The sequence below is a fragment of the Mobula hypostoma genome, chromosome 6, assembly GCF_963921235.1.
Source record: "Mobula hypostoma chromosome 6, sMobHyp1.1, whole genome shotgun sequence".
NCBI classification, from domain to species: Eukaryota; Metazoa; Chordata; class Chondrichthyes; order Myliobatiformes; family Myliobatidae; genus Mobula; species Mobula hypostoma.
Genome location: NC_086102.1, coordinates 112,951,862 through 112,975,363, shown reverse-complemented (window position 1 = coordinate 112,975,363; position 23,502 = coordinate 112,951,862). Strand labels below are relative to the sequence as shown.

Here is a 23,502-nt window from a genome sequence, read left to right as displayed (position 1 = left end):
TCCATTCCAGTGAGTACAGGCCCAGGGCCATCAAACTCGCCTCAGATGTTAACCCTTTAATTCCAGGATTCATTCTTGTGAACTCCTCTGGACCCTCTCCAATACCAGCACACCCTTTCTAACAGAAGTGGCCCAAAACTGCTCTCAATACACCACACCTGCTCTGACCAAGCCTCAGCATTATATCCTCGCTTTTATATTCCTTGTCCTCTCGAAATGAATGCTAAAATTCTGACCTCAGGAGCGTGCGCTGGGATGGTGTGGATGGAACAATACACTGTCTCTGACCCCGGGGTGTGTGATGGTGTCTGTTCTCTCTCTGTTGTAGAAGTTGGGGCTTCTCTCTTTGATCAATGAGGAGAGTCGTTTTCCTAAGGGCACCGATGTTACTCTGCTGGAGAAACTACACGGCCAGCACGCGGTGAGTACGAGACCAGAGTCGAACCTCAAGGATCAGGGTCTGGGGGTCAGCAGCTTGGGATAGTGTTCCGTCCTCCCCACCCCTCGGGCATTCCGCCTGCCCTCCCTCTTTTCTGAGTGACCTGAGTGAGTCTTTGATCACTTTGCAGAGTAACCCCTTCTACGTGAAGCCACGGGTAAGCGACTGTCAGTTTGGGATCAGACATTACGCTGGGGAGGTGAGTAAGTGCGACCCGTTGTGATGTTGTGACACCGTGCTCTGCAGTGAACCTTGTATCGGAACCACTCCACACCACTACCATCAGTCTCTTCCCCTTACAGGTCATGTACGATGTATACGGATTTTTGGAGAAAAACAGAGATACGTTTAGAGATGATATTCTGAACCTTTTAAAGGATAGCAGGTGAGAATTCTGTACGCGTGTCTTGAGTCTGTCTCAGCCTGATGTGTCTCCAACTGTCCGTCTGTCCATCAGTCTGTGGTATGTGTCAGTCCATCTGTGTGTACGTTTGCCTGTCTGTACAATTGTCAACACGTACTCCTCAGTTTACACCTGCCCCATCTATGTCTGGAGCTTTATTTGAATCTCTGTGTCCATTTGCTCCCTGTCCAGCTCTCCACCAGCTCTCTCTCACCCCACCCAGGTCTCCACCACCCCACCCAGGTCTCCACCACCCCACCCAGGTCTCCACCAGCCCACCCAGATCTCCTCCACCCCACCCAGCTCTCCATCACCCCACCCAGTTCTCCTCCACCCTGTCCAGCTCTCCTCCTCCCCACCCAGCCCTCCACCTCCATCCGTCCAACTCTCCATCACCCCGTCCAGCTCTCCACCTCCACCACCCCACCCAGATCTCCACCACCCCACCCAGATCTCCACCTCCACCAGCCCACCCAGATCTCCACCACCCCACCCAGCTCTCCACCTCCACCAGCCCGTCCAGCCGTACGCCCCGCCCAGATCTCCCACACCCCGCCCAGCTCTCCCACACCCCACCAGCCCGTCCAGCCGTCCACCTCCAACCATCCAGCTCTCCACCTCCTCCACCCCACCCAGCTCTCCACTTCCATCACCCCGCCCAGCTCTCCTCTACCCCATCCACTCCCCTTCCCCACCGTGAACCTGTCTGCTTCTCTCTGTTGCTGTGTGTGTCTGTGTGGTGCTGGGAATTTGGTAATGAGCGGATGGAGGTGTGGTGCTGGGAATTTGGTAATGAGCGATGGAGGTGTGGTTAGGCTGTTGTGTTCTCCATGTTTGACTCTCCCTGTGTGACCTGCTGTGTTTCAGTTTGGACTTTATCTATGACTTGTTTGAGCAAGTTTATAGCTGGAACAGTGACGGTACCCTGAAGATGGGAACCCAGAGGAGGAAACCCACTGTCAGCTCTCAGTTCCGGGTGAGTGGGGCCATGTGATCCCTGAATTCCCACCTTCTGATCCACGCTCCCCACTCCGCCCGCACTGATCCACTGCTCTCAGTTCCTGGTGAATGGGTCAGCACTATCTCTGATCCACATCCCTCCCCCTCTGATCCATATCTCCTCTCAAACCGTTCCTCCTCCACCCAATCCTCATCCCTTACCTTCCCAATTCATGTCATACCCCTCCACTGCCCTCCCATCCCTTCCCTGTGCACCCTCTGACCCCTGTGGTCTCGTGTTAATGTCCAGGTCCTTGGGCCTCAGTGTCAGCCACAGACCGGTTCCTGTTAGAGCCTCAAGTCCATGAATCGGCCTTTCCTTAGGCTCAAAGCCTGTGAGTATCAAGGAACCGCATCGCTCCACCAGTGTGACGCTGCCCCACGCATTGACATCTCCTCCCAGTGCTGTGACACCTTCCCCCGCCCCACCTCACCTCCACACTGACCTCCGTCCCTTCCGTGATCGGGGCTGAGCAGGAGAGGACTGACCACTGGATTTGGTCCCTCGCAGGACTCGCTACACTCACTGATGGCAACACTCAGCCTCTCCAACCCTTTCTTCATCCGCTGCATCAAACCCAACACGCACAAGGTGAGAGAAGGGCGTGGGCAGGGAGGGAGGAGGGGCTGGGGGGTGTGGGTGCGTGGGGAGGTGACCAGAAATGGATCCTGGGGATAGGGCTGCTAGCCAGCTCCCGTGAACCAGGTTCGATTCTGTCACCTGGCACTGTCTGTGTGGAGTCTGCACGTTCCCCCTGTGAATGCGTGGGTTTACCAGGGTTTCCACCCACATCCCAATGACGTGCGAGGCCGTGGGGTTAACAGGACATTGTAAATAGTCCCCAGTGTGTGGGGAAGGGGTGGAATCTTGGGGATGTGGGGTGGGGGGGGGGAAGATAAATTGGGATCAGGGAATGGGTAGTTGTTAGCATGGACTAGATGGGCCAAAGGACCTGTGCTGTCTCTCTGTCTGTGTCTCTGTTCTGATTGTTCGCAGCTGCTTTCTCCACTCCTGTTGTTGCAGGTAGCGGCGAGGTTTGACGAGAGAGTCGTTCTGAATCAGCTCCGTTACTCTGGAATGTTAGAAACGGTGAAAATCCGGCGAGCAGGATTCCCGGTCCGAAGGCCATTCCCGGAGTTCTATCTGAGGTGAATTTCCTTTTCTTTCTTTTCAAATCTTTTTATTGTTATACTATACAAAAGAAATAACATGAGTACATTGAAGTAACAACACTTACAATGTCTCAAATGAGGTGAATTTCCAATTATCCCACCCGAGTACAGGAATTTTCAGAGCCGAGCATAGAACAGAACAGGAATGGGATATGGGACAGTACAGTACTGGTACAGGACACGGGATGGTGCAGCACTGGGGCGGGACATGGGACGGGAATGGGATAGAGGACAGTGCGGGACGGGAATGGGAGGTGGGGGGAGGGAAGGTCGGGTACCCCTCAAAATTTTGTATACCTCCATCAAATTTCCACTCATTCTCCTACACTCTACATGTTGGGACATCACTTGCCCAAGGAAGTGGGGAGTGTCCAATTAGATAGTGATAAGAATGCAATACTGAGTACGCTAATGGACGCTCTCTCTCCGTCAGGTACAAGATGCTGCTGAAAAACCAGGAGGTTCCTGAGGACTGGAAATCACGGTGCCTTGTTCTTCTCACTCAGTGTGGCGGCTGTGACTCCCTGTGGCGGATGGGCAAGACCAAGGTGAGTGTAGCGACTGAGAACCCGGCCCTCCGTGCCCATGCAGAATCAGGTTTAGCATCACAGACGTGTATTGTGAAATTCGTTTGGTGCTGCAGTACTGTGCAATAGATAAAACATACTCTAAACTATAATAATAAACAAATAGAAAATAAATCGAGCAAACAGAGAAGGAAGTGGTGAGGGAGTGTTTGTGGACCATTCAGATATCTGATGGCAGAGGGGAAGAAGCTGTTCCTGAAACACTGAGTGTGTGGCCTCAGGCACCTCTTCCCTGATGTAGCAATGAGCAGAGGAATGTCCTGGCTGATGATGGAAGCTGTCTTTTTGAGGAATCACCTTTTGTCGGTGCCCTCAGCTGGGGAGGGTAGTGCCTGTGATGGAGCTGCTGAGTTTACAACCCTTTGTGGCTACTTCTGATCCTGTGTATTGCCGACTCCTCGCCAGATGGTGTTGTGTGCTGGCAACAGCATAGCTGGAGGGGCCAAGTGGTCTCCCCATGCCCTCTAGGATGGGTGAAAAGATGACAGGATTAGCTTTATTTGTCGCACGTACATCGAAGCAGTGAAATGTGTCATTGGCGCCAACGAGCAACAAGGTCTGAGAAGGTGCCCACAAGTGTCGCTATGGTTCTGGTGCCAACATGGCATCGCCCACAACTCGCCAACCCTAACCCATATACAGTCAGAGGATGCATGGGGCAGTCTGCCACTGTTGGCATGCTTCCACACCAACATAGCATGCCCACAACTCGCCAACCCTAACCCGTACATACTTGGACCTCAGAGCCCACACAACAGTGATTAGAATCGGGTTTATATCACTGACACACGTCCTGAAGTTCGTTGTTTGTGGCAGCACTACAGTGCAATATATATAAGAGTTACTCTAAATTACATAAAGAAATTTGTAAAATTAAATCTTCAGTGCAAAAAGAGTGGAAAAAATAGTGATGCAGGGTTCGTGGGTCATCGTCCATTCAGCTGTCTGATGGTGGAGGGGAGGATTCTGTTTCTGAGACGTTAAGTCTTTATGCTCTTGTACCTCCTCCACGATGGTAAGAGTGAGAGGAGGGCACATCCAGGTGATGAGGGTCCTTAACTGTGGCTGCTGCCTCTTTGAGGTATCACCAATTAAATTTGTCCTCGATGCTGGGGAGGCTAGTGCCCGTGATGGAGCTGGCTGAGTTTAAAACTTTCTGCAGCATTTTCTGACCTTGTTCCTTGGCACCTCCCTACCAGACAGTGATGTGTGCTGGCAGCAGCTTGGCCGGGTGGCTGAATGGTCTCCTAGTACTCTCCATTCTTGGTTTAAAAAAATTAAAAGATTAGTTTTATTTGTCACACATCCATCGCGAACTGGTGACATGTGTTGTTGGCGTCAATGAAAGGGAGAGGGACTGACCGACTGACCGTTGAGGGTCAGTGTGTATGTGGGACCGTCCTTAGTGAGGGTCAGTGTCTGTGTGGACTGTCCCCCAGTGAGGGTCAGTGTGTGTGTGAGACCGTCCCTAGTGAGGGTCAGTGTGTGTGTGAGACCGTCCCTAGTGAGGGTCAGTGTGTGTGTGGGACCGTCCTTAGTGAGAGTCAGTGTGTGTGTGAGACTGTCCCCCAGTGAGGGTCAGTGTGTGTGTGTGACCGTCCCCCAGTGAGGGTCAGTGTGTGTGTGACCGTCCCCCAGTGAGGGTCAGTGTGTGTGTGGGACCGTCCCGCAGTGAGGGTCAGTGTGTGTGTGTGACTGTTCCCCAGTGAGGGTCAGTGTGTGTGTGGGACCCTCCCCCAGTGAGGGTCAGTGTGTGTGTGGGACTGTCCCCCAGTGAGGGTCAGTGTGTGTGTGTGGGACCGTCCCCCAGTGAGGGTCAGTGTGTGTGTGGGACCGTCCCCCAGTGAGGGTGTGTGTGTGTGGAACTGTTCCCCAGTGAGGGTCAGTGTGTGTGTGGGACTGTCCCCCAGTGAGGGTCAGTGTGTGTGTGAGACTGTCCCCCAGTGAGGGTCAGTGTGTGTGTGGGACTGTCCCCCAGTGAGGGTCAGTGTGTGTGTGAGACTGGTGTGTGTGTGTGTGTGTGTGAGAGAGAGAGACAGAGACTGTCCCAGTGAGAGGTTTTCCTGTCCCACGTAGGGAGTACAATTGGTGTAGTGGATTACTGATAAAGTAATTAACACTGGAGACTGTGATAGTGTTGCTGTCACTGAGACGGTTGAGAGAGAGGCAAGACTGATAACTCAGTACCCAGGGTATAGAGGGGTAGTGAAAGTGGAGGAGGTTTTGCAGTGTTAGTTGAAGTTGGAATTCAGTGCTGCGTGGGGATATTCTGGAAAGCTCCTTAAACAAGGACATAGGGGTCAAGATTGGAAACATAAAGGGTCTTCATTTGTAGTGTGTTACAGACAACACAACAGTCAACGGGAGACCAAAAGACATATCATAGGAGCAGAATTAGGCCATTTGGCCCATTGAGTCTGCCCTGTCATCCATCACAGTGATTTATTATTCAGCTCAGCCCTATTCTCCTGCCCTCTCCCTGTAACCAGTGCAACCCTACTAATCGAGAGCCTCTCAGTCTCCACTTTAAATACACCCAATGAGCTGGCCTCCACAGCCGACTGTGGCAATGAATTCCACAGATTCACCAACCTCTGGCTGAAGAAAATCCTCCTCTTCTCTGTTCTAAATGCATGTCCCTCTATTTTGAGGCAGTCCCAGAACCCCCCACAATAGGAAACATCCTGCCAATATCCACTCGACCTATGCCTTTCAATATTCGATAGGTTTCAATGAGATCCCCTACCCCCACCCCTCATTCTCCTAAACTCCAGTGAGTACAGGCCCAGAGCCATCAAATGCTCCTGATTTCCCCTTTCATTCCTGGAATCATTCCTGTGAACCTCCTCTGGACTCAGGAGGTGGAAGGACACATATTGTACTGAGGGGTTACAATTTTCCAAACATTAACTGGGATCAGCAATCACTGATGGGTTTCAACTTCTGTCACTGTTTGTATGCTGTCTTCTTTTCCTCTGCGTGCTCTGGTTTCTTTGCACACTCCAAATACGTATGGGTTAGAGAGTTGTACCCCACGGGGAGGCACCGAAGATGCTGCTGGCAATGAAGGGATTAATGTTTCTGCCTGTTCCAGTTTGTTCAAAATTCCCTTTAGAGTTGCTGATACTGGAGGACAGAGATGTTTGTCCTGGCCCACCAGTTCTTCTCTTTTTGCCGCAACCCAACCCCACAACATAATTCCATCATTGCTGACAGCGAGGCCACAGCTGGTAACCCCTCCTCGCCCGCAGTTGAACCGCCTCTCTCCACCCACAGCTGGAGCCGATTATTAATTTTCACCCCTACCCCAAGCAGACATCTGGATCTGATCATCTCAGCCGTTCTTCCCAGGTATTTCTAAAGGAAGCCCTGGAACAGCAGCTGGAGAAGGGCCGAATGGCAGAGCGAAACCGAGCAGTCGTGATCCTGCAGGCGAGCATCCGGGGCTACCGTGCAAGGTCAGTGTGACCCAATGTCCCCTTCCGCTGCCCCTCCATCTCCCTGATACACTACCCCACAGCTCACAACACAGAATGTGGAACAGTCTGACACAGGAACAGGCCCTTCAGCCAAATTAGTCATTAAACACTTAACTAACTAAGCTAATACCAGAGGGTATATTTTTAAGGTGATTGGAGGAAGGTTTAGGGGATGTTAGAGGTACGTTTTTTACACAGAGAGTGGTGGGTGTGTGGAACACTCTACCAGGGAGGAGGGAGAGGAAGATACATGAGGGACATTTAATTAACTCTTGGAGAGGCACAAGGATGGTAGAAAAATGCAGGACTATGCAAGAGGAAAGGGTTGGATTGATCTTGGAGTAGGTTAAGGGTTGGTACAACACCGTGAGCCCGGGGTCCTGTGCTGTACTGTTCTACGTTCTAACTAAACGAATCACTTCTGCCTTCACCATGTCACATCGCCCCACTCTGTGCATATCTACGAGCCTCTGAATGTCATATCGGCCTCTGCTGCCACCACGCTAGTAGAAAAGGCCATTGGGCCGCACCCTCTCTGTGTACAGGATGCGCTATCGGACGATCCTCGCCAGCCTGGTGGTGATTCAGAAGAACTTCCGTGCCCACTTCTGGAGGCAGCTGTTTCTGCGTCTGCGCTGGGCGGCGCTGGTACTGCAGAGTCACCGGAGGGGACAGCTCGCTCGGAGGCTGGCCCGGCACCTCCTGGAGCAGCGGAGGGCGGAGGAGGCGCGGAGGATTGAGGAGGAGAAACGCAGGCACGAGGAGATGCGGAGGCTCGAGGAGGAGCGGAGGGCTCGGGAGGGGCAGAGGGAGTGCCCGCTCGAGGACGAGGGGCTGCAGATTGACAATGGGAACAGGTACCGAACTTGTGGGTGGATCCTGGAACCAGTGTATGGGGGGTGGTGGGAGGGGGTGTGAACAGATAAATGATGTGTAGGGAGAGTTGGTGGTGTGCTGAAGTTTGGGGGGGGGTTAGGTTGTAGTTGGGGTCCCATTGAGGGGTGGAGTGGATGTAGAGGTAGGTGAGGATGGCGGAGGTGTGCTGAGGGTGGCGTTGGGGTGGGATGGGGTGTTGCAGGGTTGGGTTGATTTGATGTTGATGTTTGGGTGAGAGGGGAGGATGGATTGATGGCGAGAGTGGGACAGTGGTGGTGTGTTGTTGGGTTGGTGTAGATGGTGGAGGGTGAATGAGGTAAGGTTTTGGTGGGGAGAGTGAGAAGATGATATTTGGGGTGTTGGGATGAGGGTGCAGTTCGGGGTGTCAGAGAGGGGTGGGTGAGGACGGGGTTTTGTTGGGTTGGTGATAGAAGGGGTGGAGCTGAGGGGTTGGGAGGTGGGTGGGGTGAGGTTCTGGTGGCTGGAGTGGGTGGTGAGTGAGGAGGTGATATTTGAGGGGGTTGGGATGAGGGTGGTGGGGAGTCAGAGAGGGGTGGGTGAGGAGTGAGTGAGGGTGGTTGTGTGGGGAGAGTGGGAGTTTTGGGCGAGGGGTGGATGCATTTCTCAGGAGCCCTGATCCTCTGGTATAGATTGTGTGTTATGGACGCTGCACTGGGAGGCTGTGGACAACTGTGTTGAGAACTCCAGCCACAGGTGAGCAGTGGTTTGGGGGGGGGGAAGTTCTGGGACTGAGGGAAGAGGGTTCAAATCCTGCCCCCCATCTCACCACAGACAGACATTACTAGCCCATACAACACCCACAAAATGCTGGTGGAATTCAGCAGGCCGGGCATCATCTATGGAAAAAAGTAAACAGTCAACGTCACGGGTCGAAACCCGAGACTGACTTGTGTTCACAATCACTGATCCTGTCTCCTTTCCCTTTGCAGCCGGCTGACGCTCTCAGAGGGACGACTGTCCTCCAAGCAGGTAAGGGCACACTGGTCCCAGCTGGGGAGGTATGTCCTGCCTCGCTTTACTGCAGCTAGTTAACTAGTTCTCTGTCGTCTTTCTGACCTTCCTGCAGGGCAGGCAGGAGTCCCAGCAGGGTCGGGAGCCGGTTGACCTGGCGGCAGCAGAGAGCCGTCAGATGGAGGAGATCGTCCGGCTGGAAAACGAGATTCAGAGGCTGCAGAGCCAGCAGGGATCAGGCTGCGAGGGGGTGAATGGCCTGTCCCAGAGCGAGGAGGAGAGCCAATGCCAGGACGAGATCCTTCACCTGAAGGAAGAATCTTCCCGAGTGACCCAGGAATTCCTGGATCTGCTGGACTTTGGAGGACTGGATGAGAATAGGCAGCGTGGTGAAGCCAGTGGTCTGGATGCCAGCTCCACGGTACAAGAGGGCCATGAGAGGCCAGCGGTCACTTCGTCTGGCACGGGCGCCAGCTGCCCCCAGCACGGTGTGCCCGCCGAACTTCCAGTGCCCAGCGGGAGCGAGCCCAGGCCCGGCTCCGCGGAGCCGGGGGAGGTCGGCTGGACGTCGGAGGGCTGGTCAGATGGGAAGGGGATCTACAACCCTGTGCTGGGGTCCCCCGACACCCACGTAGACGAGGAGCCCATCTACAGCCTGCCCCCGGACGTGGAGTCTGACTATGACCACGATGAAATGGAGGAGACAGCGGTGGGAGAGGGAGCCGACAGCCAGGAGGGCCTGAAACCGTCGCAGAGCGTGGAAACGTATTCACAAGGGTCCGATTTGGTGAGTGATGCCCATTTCCACAACCGTGACTGTTAACTCGGTTGCTAATTCTGTTACTGTGCCGGCAACATTACAGGTTGGACTGACAGATAGAAGGGAGACAGCTGGTATGAGGAGGTAGAGGAAGGAGATAAGAGTTGGCTAGTGATCGGTGGATGCAGGTGGGGCGAGTTCACTGGCTGAAGGAGACAGGTAGGGAAGGGAAGATGGAGATAGTGCTGGAGGCTGTGTGGAGACAGCAAAAAGCTGCGAATGGTGGGGTCTGGCAGGAGCTGGAGGTGCGGCATGAATACAGGTTTATATAAATATGGTCACAGTACTTTCCCCAGGGTAGACGAGTCTGAAACCAGAGGGCACAGGCTCAAGGCAGAGGGGAATGGTTTAGAGAGGCACAAGCATTAAGCTGTATTCATGCTAGCCCCAGTATTCCAGCAACTGGCCCATTCCCTCTAAACCTTTCCTAGTGTCTTCTAAATGTTGTAATTGTACCTGCCTCAGCCACTTCCTCTGCTAGCTTGTTCCACAGATCCACCGCTGTCTGTCCAAAAATGTTTCCCCTCTCACCTTAAACCCATGCCTCTAATATTTGACATTTTCGTCCTGGGACGAAGAATCTTCAGCCTCCCAGGATTTTATCAGCCTCCTGAGAGGGGTGTAACTCGACACGTGAACAGCAGGGTGTACAGGAAATGGGTTGGGTCCGTGTGGAAGGTGTGAAATCCCTTGGTGGGAAGCTCGGGGCAGGATAAACAGTCAATTGCAACAATAAACACAGCAGCAGGAACTGAGCAACAAGACAGTGCAAAGATCGCAGTGTAGGATTAAACAGTGGAAACAGGAACACGAGATTCTGCAGATGCTCGAAATCCAGAGCAACACGCACATTCTCTCTCTGTCGCGCTCGCTCGCTCCCCCTCTCCCCCTCTCCCCCTCTCCCCCTCTCCCCTCTCCCCCTCCCCCTCTCCCCCTCTCCCCCTCTCCCCCTCTCCCCCTCTCCCCCTCTCCCCTCTCCCCCTCTCCCCCTCTCCCCCTCTCCCCCCTCAGCAGGTCCGGTAGCACCTATGGAATAAAGAACTAATGTCTCGGGCCGAGACCTTACATCGGGACTGCTAAAGTACAAACAGGAATGCTGAAAATACTCTCCTCTCGTGGATCCACCCTTCACCTGCCCCCCACCTTCCTCAGTCTCCACCTCTTCATTTTGGCTAACTCCTATCTCTTTCAGTTCTGATGAATGGTCTCGACCTGTGATGTAGACTGTCCATTTCCCTCCACTGGTATTGCCTGACCTGCGAGCTCCATCATCTGCTTGTTTATGTTCCTCCTATGTACCCGTATCACGAGGTTTCCCTGTTCCACAACCCTCCCTCAGCCCCTGTGAGTAAGCCTGGCCTAGTTTCTGTTCCCAAAATGTATCACTTTGCATTTGTCTAAGTTAAATTCCATCTGCCATTCCTCGGCCCTCTTCCTCAGGTAAGTTAGATCTTGTTGCAACTTTGGACAATCCTCTTCACAGTCCGCCACAGCATCTGCCAACAGTAATCACACCACCTTCATAGAACATCAAACAGTCCAGCAAAGTACAGGCCCTTTAATTTAGAGATCAATCTAACCCTTCCCTCCCACACAGCTCTCCATTTTTCTACCATCCATGTGCCTATCTAAGAGTCTCTTAAACACCCCTAATGTATCTGCCTCTTCTACCACCCATGGCTGGGTATTCCACACACCCACCACTCTCTGTGTTAAAAAAAAACAAAAAAACTTTTACTTTTTCTTCAATCACCTTAAAATTATTGGCTCTTGTACCAGCCATTTCTGCCCTGGGAAAAATTCTCTGTCCTCTCTAACAATGCTGCTTCTTGTACACGTCTGGCATGTCTCCTCTCATCTTCCTTCACTCCAAAGAGAAAAGCCTGAGCTCGCTCAACCTATCCTCGTAAAATGTGCTCTCTAACCCAGGCAGCATCCTGGTGAATCTCCTCTGCACCCTCTCTAAAGCTTCCACATCCTTCTGATAATGAGACGACCTGACCTCAGCACAATTCTCCTCCTTAGGTGCTGCCTGACTTGCTGAATTCCTCCAGCCTTTTGTGTGTGCTACCCGTCAGTCTTTTCTGTCACCTTCTTAAAAAATATTCAAACAAATTTGTGAGAGCTGATCTCCCATGAACAGAGCCACACTGACCGTCACTATAATCAGTACCTGCCTTTCCAAATGCAAGTAGATCTTGTCTCTCTCTATTCCCCCCCCACCCCAATTGTGTTAGGCACTCTGGCCTGAAGTTCCCTGGCTTGACTCTATAGCCATTAAGTAAAGACACAAGATTAAACACCCTCCAGTCTTCATGTGTGGATGACGGAGACACAAAAATCTTTGCAGAGGCCCCTTCCCCAAATTCCCACAATGTCCCAGGATACAGCAGCTTAAGCCCCAGGGATTTATCCACCTTTATGTGCCTCAAGGCGACCAACACCACCTCCTTCGTATCGTGGACACACTTCAGGACTTTACCATTTTCTTCACTGAAGTACAGATCTGGGCAAAGGGGGTGGTCAGCGGCACTGATTCCTGGGCAGGGATAAAGGTGACCGAGTAAACGTGGAGATTTTCTCACACGCAGGCAGTGGACAGTGAGGAGGAACTCGACCTACAGGTGGACACCGACGAGGAGCTCAGCGCACACCGAAGAACAAAGCACCTCATCTCTGGGAACCCGTACTTCCACAGTTACCTGTACATGAAATGTAAGCCTCAGGAGTGAGGAGCCTGTCAAGCGGAATGCTGGAGCAGACCGATGGGCTGAAAGGCCTACTTCTGCTCCTGTAGCTTATGGTCTAAGGCAGAGCCTGGGGCAGGGGCTGGGACTGGGACAAGGGCCTTGGGGACTTTGGTATCAATGGAGGATTTGCTGTTTCGGCAGGAAGCAGGGAGTCAGGATAAAAGGAAAATGCTGGAGGAACTCAACAGGTCAGGAGAGGAATAAACTGTTATGTTTTGGGCCAAAGCGTGGGGGTGGTTACTTTCAGGTTGACAACCTGTAACCAGTGAGGTAGCACAGGGATTTGTGCTGGGCCTGCAGTTGTTTATAAACTTATGCCAGCGAAGGTTAAATAGGCTGGGACTCTGTTCGCTCAAGTTTACAGGAATGAGAGGCCATCTTGTGGTCAGATTCTTGGGGAGCCGGCCAGTGGAAACACTGAGGGGGTGACACTGCAGATAGAGCCACTGCCTCACAGCTGTTTGATCCCAACCCCTGGCGCTGTCTGTGTGGAGTTTGCATGTTCCCCAGCGACTGTGTGGGTTTACTCAGGGTGCTCTGGTTCTTTCCACAACCCAGTGATGTGCAGGGTTGGGGGGTTAATTGGCTGCTGTGAATTGCCCCCCCTCCCCCCCATGTGTGGAGTAGAATCTGGAGGGGGAGCCGTGTGTGTGTAGAGGAAATAAAGAATGGGCTTGGTGTGTGCTTGGTGTAAGTGACGGCTGGCACAGATTTGGTGGGCCAAAGGGCCCATTTCTTGGCCTTGTGACTTTGAGAACATTTCCTATGAAATGGGTAAATGGGACCTGGGTCAGCATGTGCCGGTTGGGCCGAAAGGCCTATTTATGTCTGATGTGACTCTATGACTTTGACCAGGTTTGGTGGGTGGTGGTCCCAGAGAACAGGGAACCCAGGTAGTGTGGAGAAGGGAAGGAAACTCCCTCGAGGGTTGTGAGTTTGGGACTGTAGGAGTGTCCTAGGGTTGAGAGAGATGGAGAGTGAACGAGGGAGGTTCAATCAGTCTCAATCCTCTGGAATGCAGGAACAGGTTTGATGGGCTGATTGGCCTACTCTGGCCGGGATAGGAACTAGAGTGATCCCAGTCCCACACCGATCAGCTTGGTTAGCGATGGGGCCCGGCTGACCCCTGCTGTGACCTGCACTCTGACCTGTGGTGTTTGCAGGTGGGCTGATGAACCCGTGGAGGAGGCGATGGTTCGTGCTGAAGGACGGCACGTTGATGTGGTTCCGGGCCAAACAGGAGGCGCTCAAGTCAGGCTGGCTCTACAAGAAAGGGGGCGGCCTCTCCACCCTGTCCCGCCGCAACTGGAAACGCCGCTGGTTTGTACTGCGGGGCGGGCGGCTGCTCTACTTCGACAACGATGCCGAGGACCGGCTGAGGGGCAGCGTCGACGTCCGAGGGGCCAGGTGAGGGTGTGTCTCCCCAGCCCATCTTCACTCCCTACCCCTCGCCCCATTCTTCACCCACACCCCACACACAACCCATCCCCTGTACACACCCCATCTCTCTCATCAATGTCCAAGGGGCCAGGTGAGGGTGCGTCTCCCCAGCCCATCTCCACTCCCTACCCCTCGCCCCATTCTTCACCCACAACCTATCCCCTGTACACACCCCACCTCTCCCATCAACGTCCAAGGGGCCAGGTGAGGGTGCGTCTCCCTAGCCCATCTCCACTCCCTACCTCTCTCCCCATTCTTCACCCACGACCCATACACAACCTATCCCCTGTACACACCCCACACACAACCCATCCCCTGTACACACGCCATCTGTCCCATCAAAGTCCAAGGGGCCAGGTGAGGGTGCGTCTCCCCAGCCCATCTCCACTCCCTACCTCTCTCCCCATTCTTCACCCATGACCCATACACAACCTATCCCCTGTACACACCCCACACACAACCCATCCCCTGTACACACGCCATCTGTCCCATCAAAGTCCAAGGGGCCAGGTGAGGGTGCGTCTCCCCAACCCATCTCCACTCCCTACCTCTCTCCCTATTCTTCACCCACGACCCATACACAACCTATCCCCTGTACACACCCCACCCCTCGCGTCAATGCCCGAGGGGGCATCTTCTCAGTCCATCTTCACCCTTTACCCCTCACCCCATCTACACCCACACCCCATCCCCTGTACACACCTCACCTCTCCCATCAATGTCCGAGGGGCAGGTGAGGGGGCATCTCCCCAGCCCATCTCCACCCCCTACCACTCTCCCCATTCTTCACCCACAACCTATCCCCTGTACACACCCCACCTCTCCCATCAACGTCCGAGGGGCCAGGTGAGGGTGTGTCTCCCCAGCCCATCTCCACACCCTACCCCTTGCCCCATTCTCTCCCCATAACCCACCCCACCTCTCCTATCAATGTCCAAGGGGCCAGGTGAAGAGGTGAGAGTTCGGTAGAGGGAGTGTGGAAATATCAGTGATATAAGGCCACCTTCACAGCCTATCATCCATCACCAATGCTCTTATGCATACACTTTATTATGGACAACATACCTGATCCCCCCCACCCTCTCTATTCCGGGGCCAACCATGGATTCCACAGTCTCCCCACGGGACCAGAATCCCTCAGCTGGGGCTGTTCACACCACCCCCTCCAGACTGTGATGTCCCTATGGGATGGACATTCCAGCGTGCATCCAACCAGGAGGCACAACCTCTTCGATTAGTTCCCCCGCTCTCCACCACCTTCCCTCCACCACATCCAAGTCTCAGCTCACTCCCCCCACTTTATAAAATCTTGGCCGTCACATTGCCCCAGACCATGTCCCTATTCCTCACGTCTCTGTCCCACTGGGTTCTGTGCTGTTGTCTGAACACACTGGCACCAGTGGCACTGGCGTCACCAGTAGACAGGGTCATAAAGCTTTTGGCACATGGGTCTTCATGAATCAAGTTACTGAGTACATGAGTTGGGATGTATAAGATGTTGGTAGGGCCTAATTTGGAGTTTGTGTGCAGTTTTGGTCAAGTACCTGCAGGAAAGTCATCAATAAGATTGAAAGAGTGTACAAAAAAAAAATAACAAGGATGTTGCTGGGACTTGAGGACCTGAGTTATGGAATGGTTGAGTACTGTAGGTCCTGTACTCTTCTCAAGGTTGGAAAGGTTGAATACTGCAGGTTATGACTTTGTTCCTTGGAGTGAGGAGAATGAAGAGAGATTTGATAAGAGGTATACAAAATTATGAAGGGATACAGATAGAGTAAATGCAAACAGACTTTTCCCACTTAGGTTGGATGAGACTAGAGATTGTGGGTTAAGGGTGGAAAGTGGAAAGTTTAAGGTGAACATGAGGAGAAATTTCTTCACTCAGAGGGTGGTGAGAGTGTGGAACGAGCTGCCAGTTGAAGTGGTGGATGTGGGTTCGATTTCAAGATTTAGGAGAAGTTTGGATAAGTACATGGATGGGAGAGGTATGGAGGGTTATGGTCCTGATGCAGGTTGATGGGATGATGCAGATTAATAATTCAGTACGACTAGATGGACTGAAGGGCCTGTTTCTGTGCTGCAGTTTCCTTTGCCTCTGACTCTGCCTTACCAGCAGACCTCCTGCCTTGCAGAGCTATTGTGGATAATGTCGAGAAGGAGAACGCTCTGGATGTGGTGACGAGCGAGCGAACCTATCACATTGTAGCAGAGTCACCCGAGGACGCCAGGTACAGTTCCCCCGTTGGGTTGCTGACATGGTAAAGGAGATGGTTATCACAATCCCCCCTTTACACCCCACCCCCTCTTTCCCCCCCGACCCACCCCACGCAGTTCACTGGAGGGGTGTAGACCAGGCGAAGGGTTGACTGATGGGTCTCTCTCCTCAGCAGTGATGGGGGGTGAAGTGGAGAGGGGGTGCGAGGTGGGAGAGACAGGAGGAAAGGCTCAACATCAGTTGACTAACGGGACTCTCTTCTCACCAGTGATTGGTTCCGTGTGCTGAGCGGGGTTCACAGTGCGACACAACAGGAGCTGAGAGAGATGCGGCACGAACTCGCCAACCCGAAGAATGCCATGGTAAAGACCAATATTCCCCTGGATAACGGCAGAGGCAGTCAGCGTCCATGTACAGAGGGAGCTTCACTCTGTGTCTGACCCCGGGAGTGTGTGATGGAACATTGTAGAGGGAGCTTCACTCTGTGTCTGAGTGTGTGATGGGATGGTGTAGAGGGAGCTTCATTCTGTGTCTGACCCTGGGAGTGTGTGATGGGACAGGGTAGAGGGAGCTTCATTCTGTGTCTGACCCTGGGAGTGTGTGATGGGACAGGGTAGAGGGAGCTTCACTCTGTGTCTGACCCAGGGAGTGTGTGATGGGACAGTGCAGAGGGAGCTTCACTCTGTGTCTGACCCTGGGAGTGTGTGATGGGACGGTGTAGAGGGAGCTTCATTCTATGTCTGACCCTGGGAGTGTGTGATGGGACAGGGTAGAGGGAGCTTCATTCTGTGTCTGACCCTGAGAGTGTGTGATGGGACAGGGTAGAGGGAGCTTCACTCTGTGTCTGACCCAGGGAGTGTGTGATGGGACAGTGCAGAGGGAGCTTCACTCTGTGTCTGACCCTGGGAGTGTGTGATGGGATGGTGTAGAGGGAGCTTCACTCTGTGTCTGACCCTGGGAGTGGGTGATGGGACAGTGTAGAGGGAGCTTCACTCTGTGTCTGACCCCGGGAGTGTGTGATGGAACATTGTAGAGGGAGCTTCACTCTGTGTCTGAGTGTGTGATGTGATGGTGTGGAGGGAGCTTGTCTACCTTATACTCTGCTCCCTGGGGATTGTACTGTGGGACATATGGGTGGTAGAAGACTGAGATCAGTGTGAGGAATAGTGGATTGTGTGTTTTGGGATGTTGGCTCTCTGCTTTTAGTGAGAGTGTTTCTTTACTCTGTGAACAGGGCACCGTGGATGTGGGGCTCATCGATTCTACCTGTGCATCTGATAACCCTGACAGGTGAGCTTCATTGACACGGGGACCGGTGTTTCACCTCTGATCTTAACCATAGATGTAGGAGTAGAATCAGCCCATCGAGTCTGCTCTGTCATTCCATCGTGGCTGATTTGTAATCCCTCTTAATCACATTCTCCTGTCTCTTCCCTGACTAAACAAGGACCTGTCAACCTCTGCTTTAAATATACCAAATTACTTGGCCTCAACAGCCATCGATGGCAATGAATTTCACAGACTGACCACCCTAAGGCTTAAAAAATACTTCCTCATCTTTGTTCCAAATGGATGTCCCTGAATTCTGAGGCTATGACCTCTGGTCCTAGACCCTCCATTACTAGAAACATTCTCTCTACGTTCACTCTATCCAGGCCTTTCAATGGAACATAGACCAATACAACACAGAACAGGCCCTTCGGCCCACAGTGTTGTGCTGACCCAAACAAAGTAGTAATCCAATGGCCAACGAAACGATTCCCTTCTGCCTGCACAATGTCCATATCCTTTCATTTCCTCACATTCATGTGCCTATCTAAATGTCTCCTAGACAGTGTCTCCAGGAAACAATGATCATTTTTGGAATGGCTCTTGGACAGAAAACAGTGCAGTCCAGGGTGAAAGAGCCAATGGCAGAAGGAGCAGTTTCAACGAGATGAGAATAGATCTGATCCGGGGAAAACGAGTCAGTGAAACGCTGATGCTGTTTCTGGTTGAAATGTTTCAGCTGCAGGGATGAGGGGGAGAAATTAAATCCAGAGCACAACACCGAGTGCAAAAGAGCAGAGTTCAAGTTTATTGTCACTGTACATATACACAACTAAAGAAAACAGCATTCCTCTGGACCGCAGTGCACCCACAAAACTTCACACAAAGCACATAAACCAAAATATTATGATAAATAAGATGAAGTATAATCCAAAGTGCATGTGGCGTGCAGCACAGGTAAACAGCAGAGTAGACAGTATACAGCTCGCTGCCCTAGTGTTGAGACCGCTGGTGGAAGGGTTTTCATTAGTCTCTCAGCCTGAGGAAGAAACTCTTCCCCAGTCAAGCAGTCCTAATCCCGATGCTCCTGTACCTCCTTTCTGACAGGAGTGGGTCAAAGATATTGTGGGATGGGATAGTAGGGATTCACAGAAATGCCTCAGGCCCTTCATATACAAACCTCAAATATGGAGGGGAGGGAGACCCTGGCGATCTTTTACAATGCTCTGGAGGGCCCTGCAGCTTCTGTGCCGCACAGATAGGGCTCTGTTGATGGTGCTCCTGTAGAAAGTTGTTAGAATGGGGACAAGGGAGCCTTGCTTGCTTCAATCTCCTCAGTGTAGATGCTGCTGTGCCCACTCTCCGACCCCCCCACCCCCCGGGATGATCTCCATTTTAATCGGATGGACCTTTTTCAGACCAAACTCTTTCCTGATAATCACGGCCAACCGGGCGATCCATTGCAACGCCGACACCCCCGAGCTGATGCACCACTGGATCACGCTTCTCCAGAGACCCAAGGGCTACGGCAGCGGAGGAGACGTCATCGTCCGCGGTAAGGGGCAGTCGGTGGGCCACCCTGGAGGTCTCTGTGTTAGGGTTGGGTGGTGCTGTCTTTGTCCTGTCAGCTGGGGACTCTGTGGGGGATGGTGACCCCATCACTGGAGATGTCTCTGTGCTGGGGAGAGCCTCTATATTGCTTGACCCTGTTACTGGGGTCCCCCTGGCAGGGATGAGGGAGGCATCTCCATCATGGGGGTCTCTGTGACAGAGGCGAAGCTCCCCCCCATCACCAGGGTGTCTCTATGTTGGAGAATGTCTCTGTGCCAAGGTTCTCTGTGGCCTGTGCCTAACATCAGGGTTCTCTGTGCCTGGGTCTCCTTGTGCACGTGACCCCATTCCTGCGAGTCTCGCCCTGCCGTGGGTGAGGGGGGTCTTTTTGCCAAAGTTCTCTGACTGCCCAGTCCGGTATCACTGGGGTGTCTGTGCCAGGAGTAGGGTAGGGGTGGGGGTTCTGTGCACTGTGGGGACTTCCTATGGCAGGGGTGAGGTCTGTCCGTGCCACGTAACCACTGCCACCGGGGAGTTTCCCTGTACTGGGTGGGGGGGGGGTCCGCATGCCGTGTTACCCTATTGCTGGGGTCTCCATACCAGGCGTGGGGGTCTCTCCTCGCTACGTGACACCCTTCGCCAGTGCGGTCACCACCTTCTCTCTGTTTGCAGGCTGGCTATACAAGGAGGTGACCAGTCTGGGACGTGTGGCCTCACTGAAACTGCGGAAGCGCTGGTTCCTGCTGAACAACAACTCCCTGGATTACTACAAATCCCCAGAGCACTGCGGCTCCAAACTGGGGACGCTGGTCCTCAACAGCCTCTGCTCCGTCATCCTGCTCGGAGACGACAGCACCTTTCGAGAGACAGGTACCTGACCCGGGACAGCCCTCTGTGTCACCCAGGGTGGGTGTTCCAGCACAGTCGACAGCTTCAGCCCCTCCAGTCTGTTCTATCAGTGAGTTCCCTGGAGTGGCAGGGGGTTGGGGGTGTGAGGTGAGCTGACCACACACTCTGAGTCACTGTTCTTGAAGAGGTTAGCTAATGAGAACAAGCTACCGGTAGGAACACGTTCATAGTTAATTGGCTGGCTAGTTCGGACTAGTTAACTGGTAGTAACTGTCAGCTAGGTCTTGCTAATTAGTAATAATTGTGACCAGGAGGGGTTAACTCATCATAACTGTTGGCTGGGGCTGGAAGTTAGGTATAAAATAGAACAGGCCCATCGAGTCTGTGCCAAGCTATTAACCTCCCTCGTCCCATCGACCTGCACCTGAACATTAGCTCTCCTTACCCCTCCCATCCATATACATATCCAAATTTTTTTTAAATGTTGAAATCAAACCACATCAGCCACTTCCACACTGTCACCACCCTCTGAGTCAAGAAATTCCCCTCACGTTCCCCTTAAACTTTTCACCTTTCACCCTTAACCTATGACTATGCTTTGTAATTTTTCTGTTGCTGTCAGTGTCACTGGGTGTGGATCCAGTGTTGCTGCCATAGGACATTGGAACAGAATTAGGCCATTCAGCCCATCGACACCACTCTGACATTTCATCATGGCTGATTTATTATCCCCTTCAAGCACGGTCTCCTCACTTATCCCTATAACCTTTGGCCTGACTAATCAAGAACCTATCAACCTCTGCTTTAAGTAGACTCAATGACCTGGCCTCCACAACTGTCTGTGGCAATGAATTCTACAGATTCACCACCCTCTGTCTAAGGAAATCCCTCCTCATCTCCCTTCTAAATGGACGTCTCTCTATTCTGAGGTTATGCCCACACATCACTCACTGTGGGGAAACATCCTCTCCTCATCCACTCAATCTAGGCCTTTCAATATTTGATAGGTTTCAGTGAGATCCCCCCTCATTCTGCTAAACTTCAGTAAGTACAGGCCCAGAGCCATCAAATGCACCATGTATGTTAACCCTTTCATTCCCAGAATAATTCTCGTGAACATCCTCTGGACCCTCTCCAATGCCTGCAAAACTTTTCTTAAGTAAGGGGCCTAAAACTGCTCACTATACTCCAAGTGCAGTCTGACCAATGCCTTATAAAGCCTCAGCATTACATCCTTGCTCTAATATTACAGTCCCCTCAAATGAATGCTAACATTACATTTGCCTTCCCCACCACTGACTCAACCTGCAAATTAACTTTAGGGAATTTTGTGCAAGGACTGCGAAGTCTCTTTGCACCTCTGATTTTTTTGAATTTTCTCCCTTTAGAAAATATTCTGCCTTTATTCCTTCTACAAAAATGCATGACCATGCACTTCCCAACACTATATTCCATCTGCCACTTCTTTGCCCGTTCTCCCAATCAGTCTGAGTCCTTCTGCAGACTCCCTGTTTCTTCATCACTACATGCCCCTCCACCTATCTTCGTATCTTCTGCAAACTTGGCCACAAAACCATCAATTTCATCATCCAGATCATTCACGTATAACATGAAAAGAATTGGTCCCAACACCAACCCCTGTGGAACGTCACTAGTTACTGGTAGCCAGCCAGAAAAGGCTCCCTTTATTTCAGCTTTGTCTCTTGCCAATCAGCCAATCTTCTATCCATGCTAATATCTTTCCTGTAATACCATGACTCTTATCTTGTTAAGCAGCTTCAGTGTGACACATTGTTAAAGACTTGTGAAAATCCAAGTAAACAACATCGGTTGACTCTCCTTCGTCTATCCTGCCTGTAGTTTCCCCAATGAATTCCAACAGGTTTCTCAAGCAAGATTTCCCCTTAAGGAAACCTTGCTGAATTTGTCTGACTTTATCCTGTACCTCAGGGTACCCCGAAACCTTTTCTATCCCCCATTGTAATTTATATCTCACATTCTGACTACTGTTCAGAGCCCTGTAACTCCTATCAGGGTCTTTTATCACTTGCAATTTCTTAACTCTACCCAGAAGGATTCTACATCTTCCAAGCCTGTGTCACTTCTTTCTAAGGATTTGATTTCTTTTTTTTACCAACAGAGCCACCCCACCCACCTCTGCCTGACCTGCCTTGATACAAGATGTATCCTTGGACGCTAAGGTCCCATCTATGATGTTCTTTCAGCCACGACTCAGTGATGCTCACAATGCAATGCCCGCTGATGTCACAATCTCTAACTGCACTTTGAGATCATCACCTTCATTGTTTGAAGTAGTGAGTGGGAGAGTGGCATCTTGCAGAGCAGGGAGCCTTTTGAAAACTACGAGTCTCATTGGGAGTGAGTCTTATTTGCGCCAATAAAAATAAAGGCGGTGTAAGTGGAGTGGCCATAGTGTGAGCGGGCCAGTGTTAGACTGGTCTGACTTTGGCTCAACAGCCTTGGGCAAAAATAGGCTTTGACAAGCACGAGCAGAGGTTCTAAGTAAGTTTCTAGTAAGTTTTTTATTAACCTGTTAGTACTTAGCTAGTTCACTGAGAATGTGTCCAAGTTAGTGGTGAGTTCCTTGTGTGAAATGTGGGAACTTTGGGAGACCTCCAGTGTCCCTGATAACTCCAACTGCATGAGGTATTCCAGGCTGCAGCTCCTCAGAGACCATGTTAAAGAAATGGACCTACAGCTTGATGACCTTCAGCTCATACAGGAGGATGAGGAGGTGATAGGTAGGAGGTACAGGGACATAGTTGCCCTTGAGTTGTAGGAGGAAGGTACCTAAGTCACTGTCAGGAGAAGGAAAGGGAATAGTCAGCCATTGCAGAGTACCCCTGTGGCCACTCCCCTCAATAATGTATCCCTGTTTGGATCCATCTGGGGGAGATGACCCACCCTGGAGAAGACAGAGAGCCACAGTGAGCAGGTGAGTGGTACTGAGTCTGGCTCTGTGGCTCAGAAGGGAAGGAGGGAGAGAGGAACGTAGAAGTGATTGGAGATTTCATAATTAGAGGAGCAGATAGGGGATTCTGTGGATGTGCTAAAGACACCCGGATGGTATTTTGCCTCCTAGGTACCAGGGTCAGGGATGTCTCGGATTGGGTCTATGGCATTCTATGGGGGGGTGGGGGGGGGGAGGGTGAACAACTGGAAGTCATGGTACATATTGGGACCAACAACATAGATAAGAAATGGGAAGAGTTCCTGAAGAGAGAATGCAGGGAACTGGGTAGAAAGCTGTAAAGCTGGACCTCCAGGTTAGTAATCTCTGGATTGCTGCCTGTGCTGCCCATCAGTGAAGGTAAGGATAGGGTGATTTGGCAGATGAATGTGTGGCTGAGGAATTGGTGCACAGGGCAGAGTTCCATATTTGTGGATCACTGGGATCTCTCCTGGGGAAGGTATGATGAGTACAAAAAGGATGGGTTACACCTGAACCCAAGGGCAACAAATATCCTTGAAGTCAGGTTTTCAAGAGCTGTTGGAGAGGATTTAAACTAATTTGCCAAGGGGATGGGTGATAGGGCTGAGGATGGAGCAGCTGGTATACAAGTAGAGGCATTGTGTAGTGAGACTGTGAGTAAGGACAGGCAGATGATAGGGCAAAATTGCAGTCAGTGGGATGAGTTGAAGTGTAACATGGGGCAAAA

General features: G+C 52.0%; 1 protein-coding gene across 1 annotated transcript in view; it reads left to right on the top strand.

Moving 5' to 3' along the window:
• The window catches only part of LOC134348310 (unconventional myosin-X-like), a 92,918-nt gene that overhangs the window by 42,410 nt on the left and 27,006 nt on the right, over nucleotides 1-23,502 (top strand). The window contains exons 15-32 of the mRNA XM_063051487.1: nucleotides 329-421; nucleotides 570-638; nucleotides 742-824; nucleotides 1,710-1,818; nucleotides 2,353-2,433; nucleotides 2,866-2,990; nucleotides 3,448-3,562; nucleotides 6,953-7,059; nucleotides 7,626-7,937; nucleotides 8,907-8,946; nucleotides 9,044-9,715; nucleotides 12,340-12,463; nucleotides 13,662-13,905; nucleotides 16,071-16,166; nucleotides 16,422-16,515; nucleotides 17,388-17,443; nucleotides 18,841-18,977; nucleotides 19,646-19,843. Of these exons, the coding sequence (XP_062907557.1) occupies nucleotides 329-421; nucleotides 570-638; nucleotides 742-824; nucleotides 1,710-1,818; nucleotides 2,353-2,433; nucleotides 2,866-2,990; nucleotides 3,448-3,562; nucleotides 6,953-7,059; nucleotides 7,626-7,937; nucleotides 8,907-8,946; nucleotides 9,044-9,715; nucleotides 12,340-12,463; nucleotides 13,662-13,905; nucleotides 16,071-16,166; nucleotides 16,422-16,515; nucleotides 17,388-17,443; nucleotides 18,841-18,977; nucleotides 19,646-19,843 (2,755 nt within the window). The remainder of the gene's footprint in view (nucleotides 1-328; nucleotides 422-569; nucleotides 639-741; nucleotides 825-1,709; nucleotides 1,819-2,352; nucleotides 2,434-2,865; nucleotides 2,991-3,447; nucleotides 3,563-6,952; nucleotides 7,060-7,625; nucleotides 7,938-8,906; nucleotides 8,947-9,043; nucleotides 9,716-12,339; nucleotides 12,464-13,661; nucleotides 13,906-16,070; nucleotides 16,167-16,421; nucleotides 16,516-17,387; nucleotides 17,444-18,840; nucleotides 18,978-19,645; nucleotides 19,844-23,502) is intronic.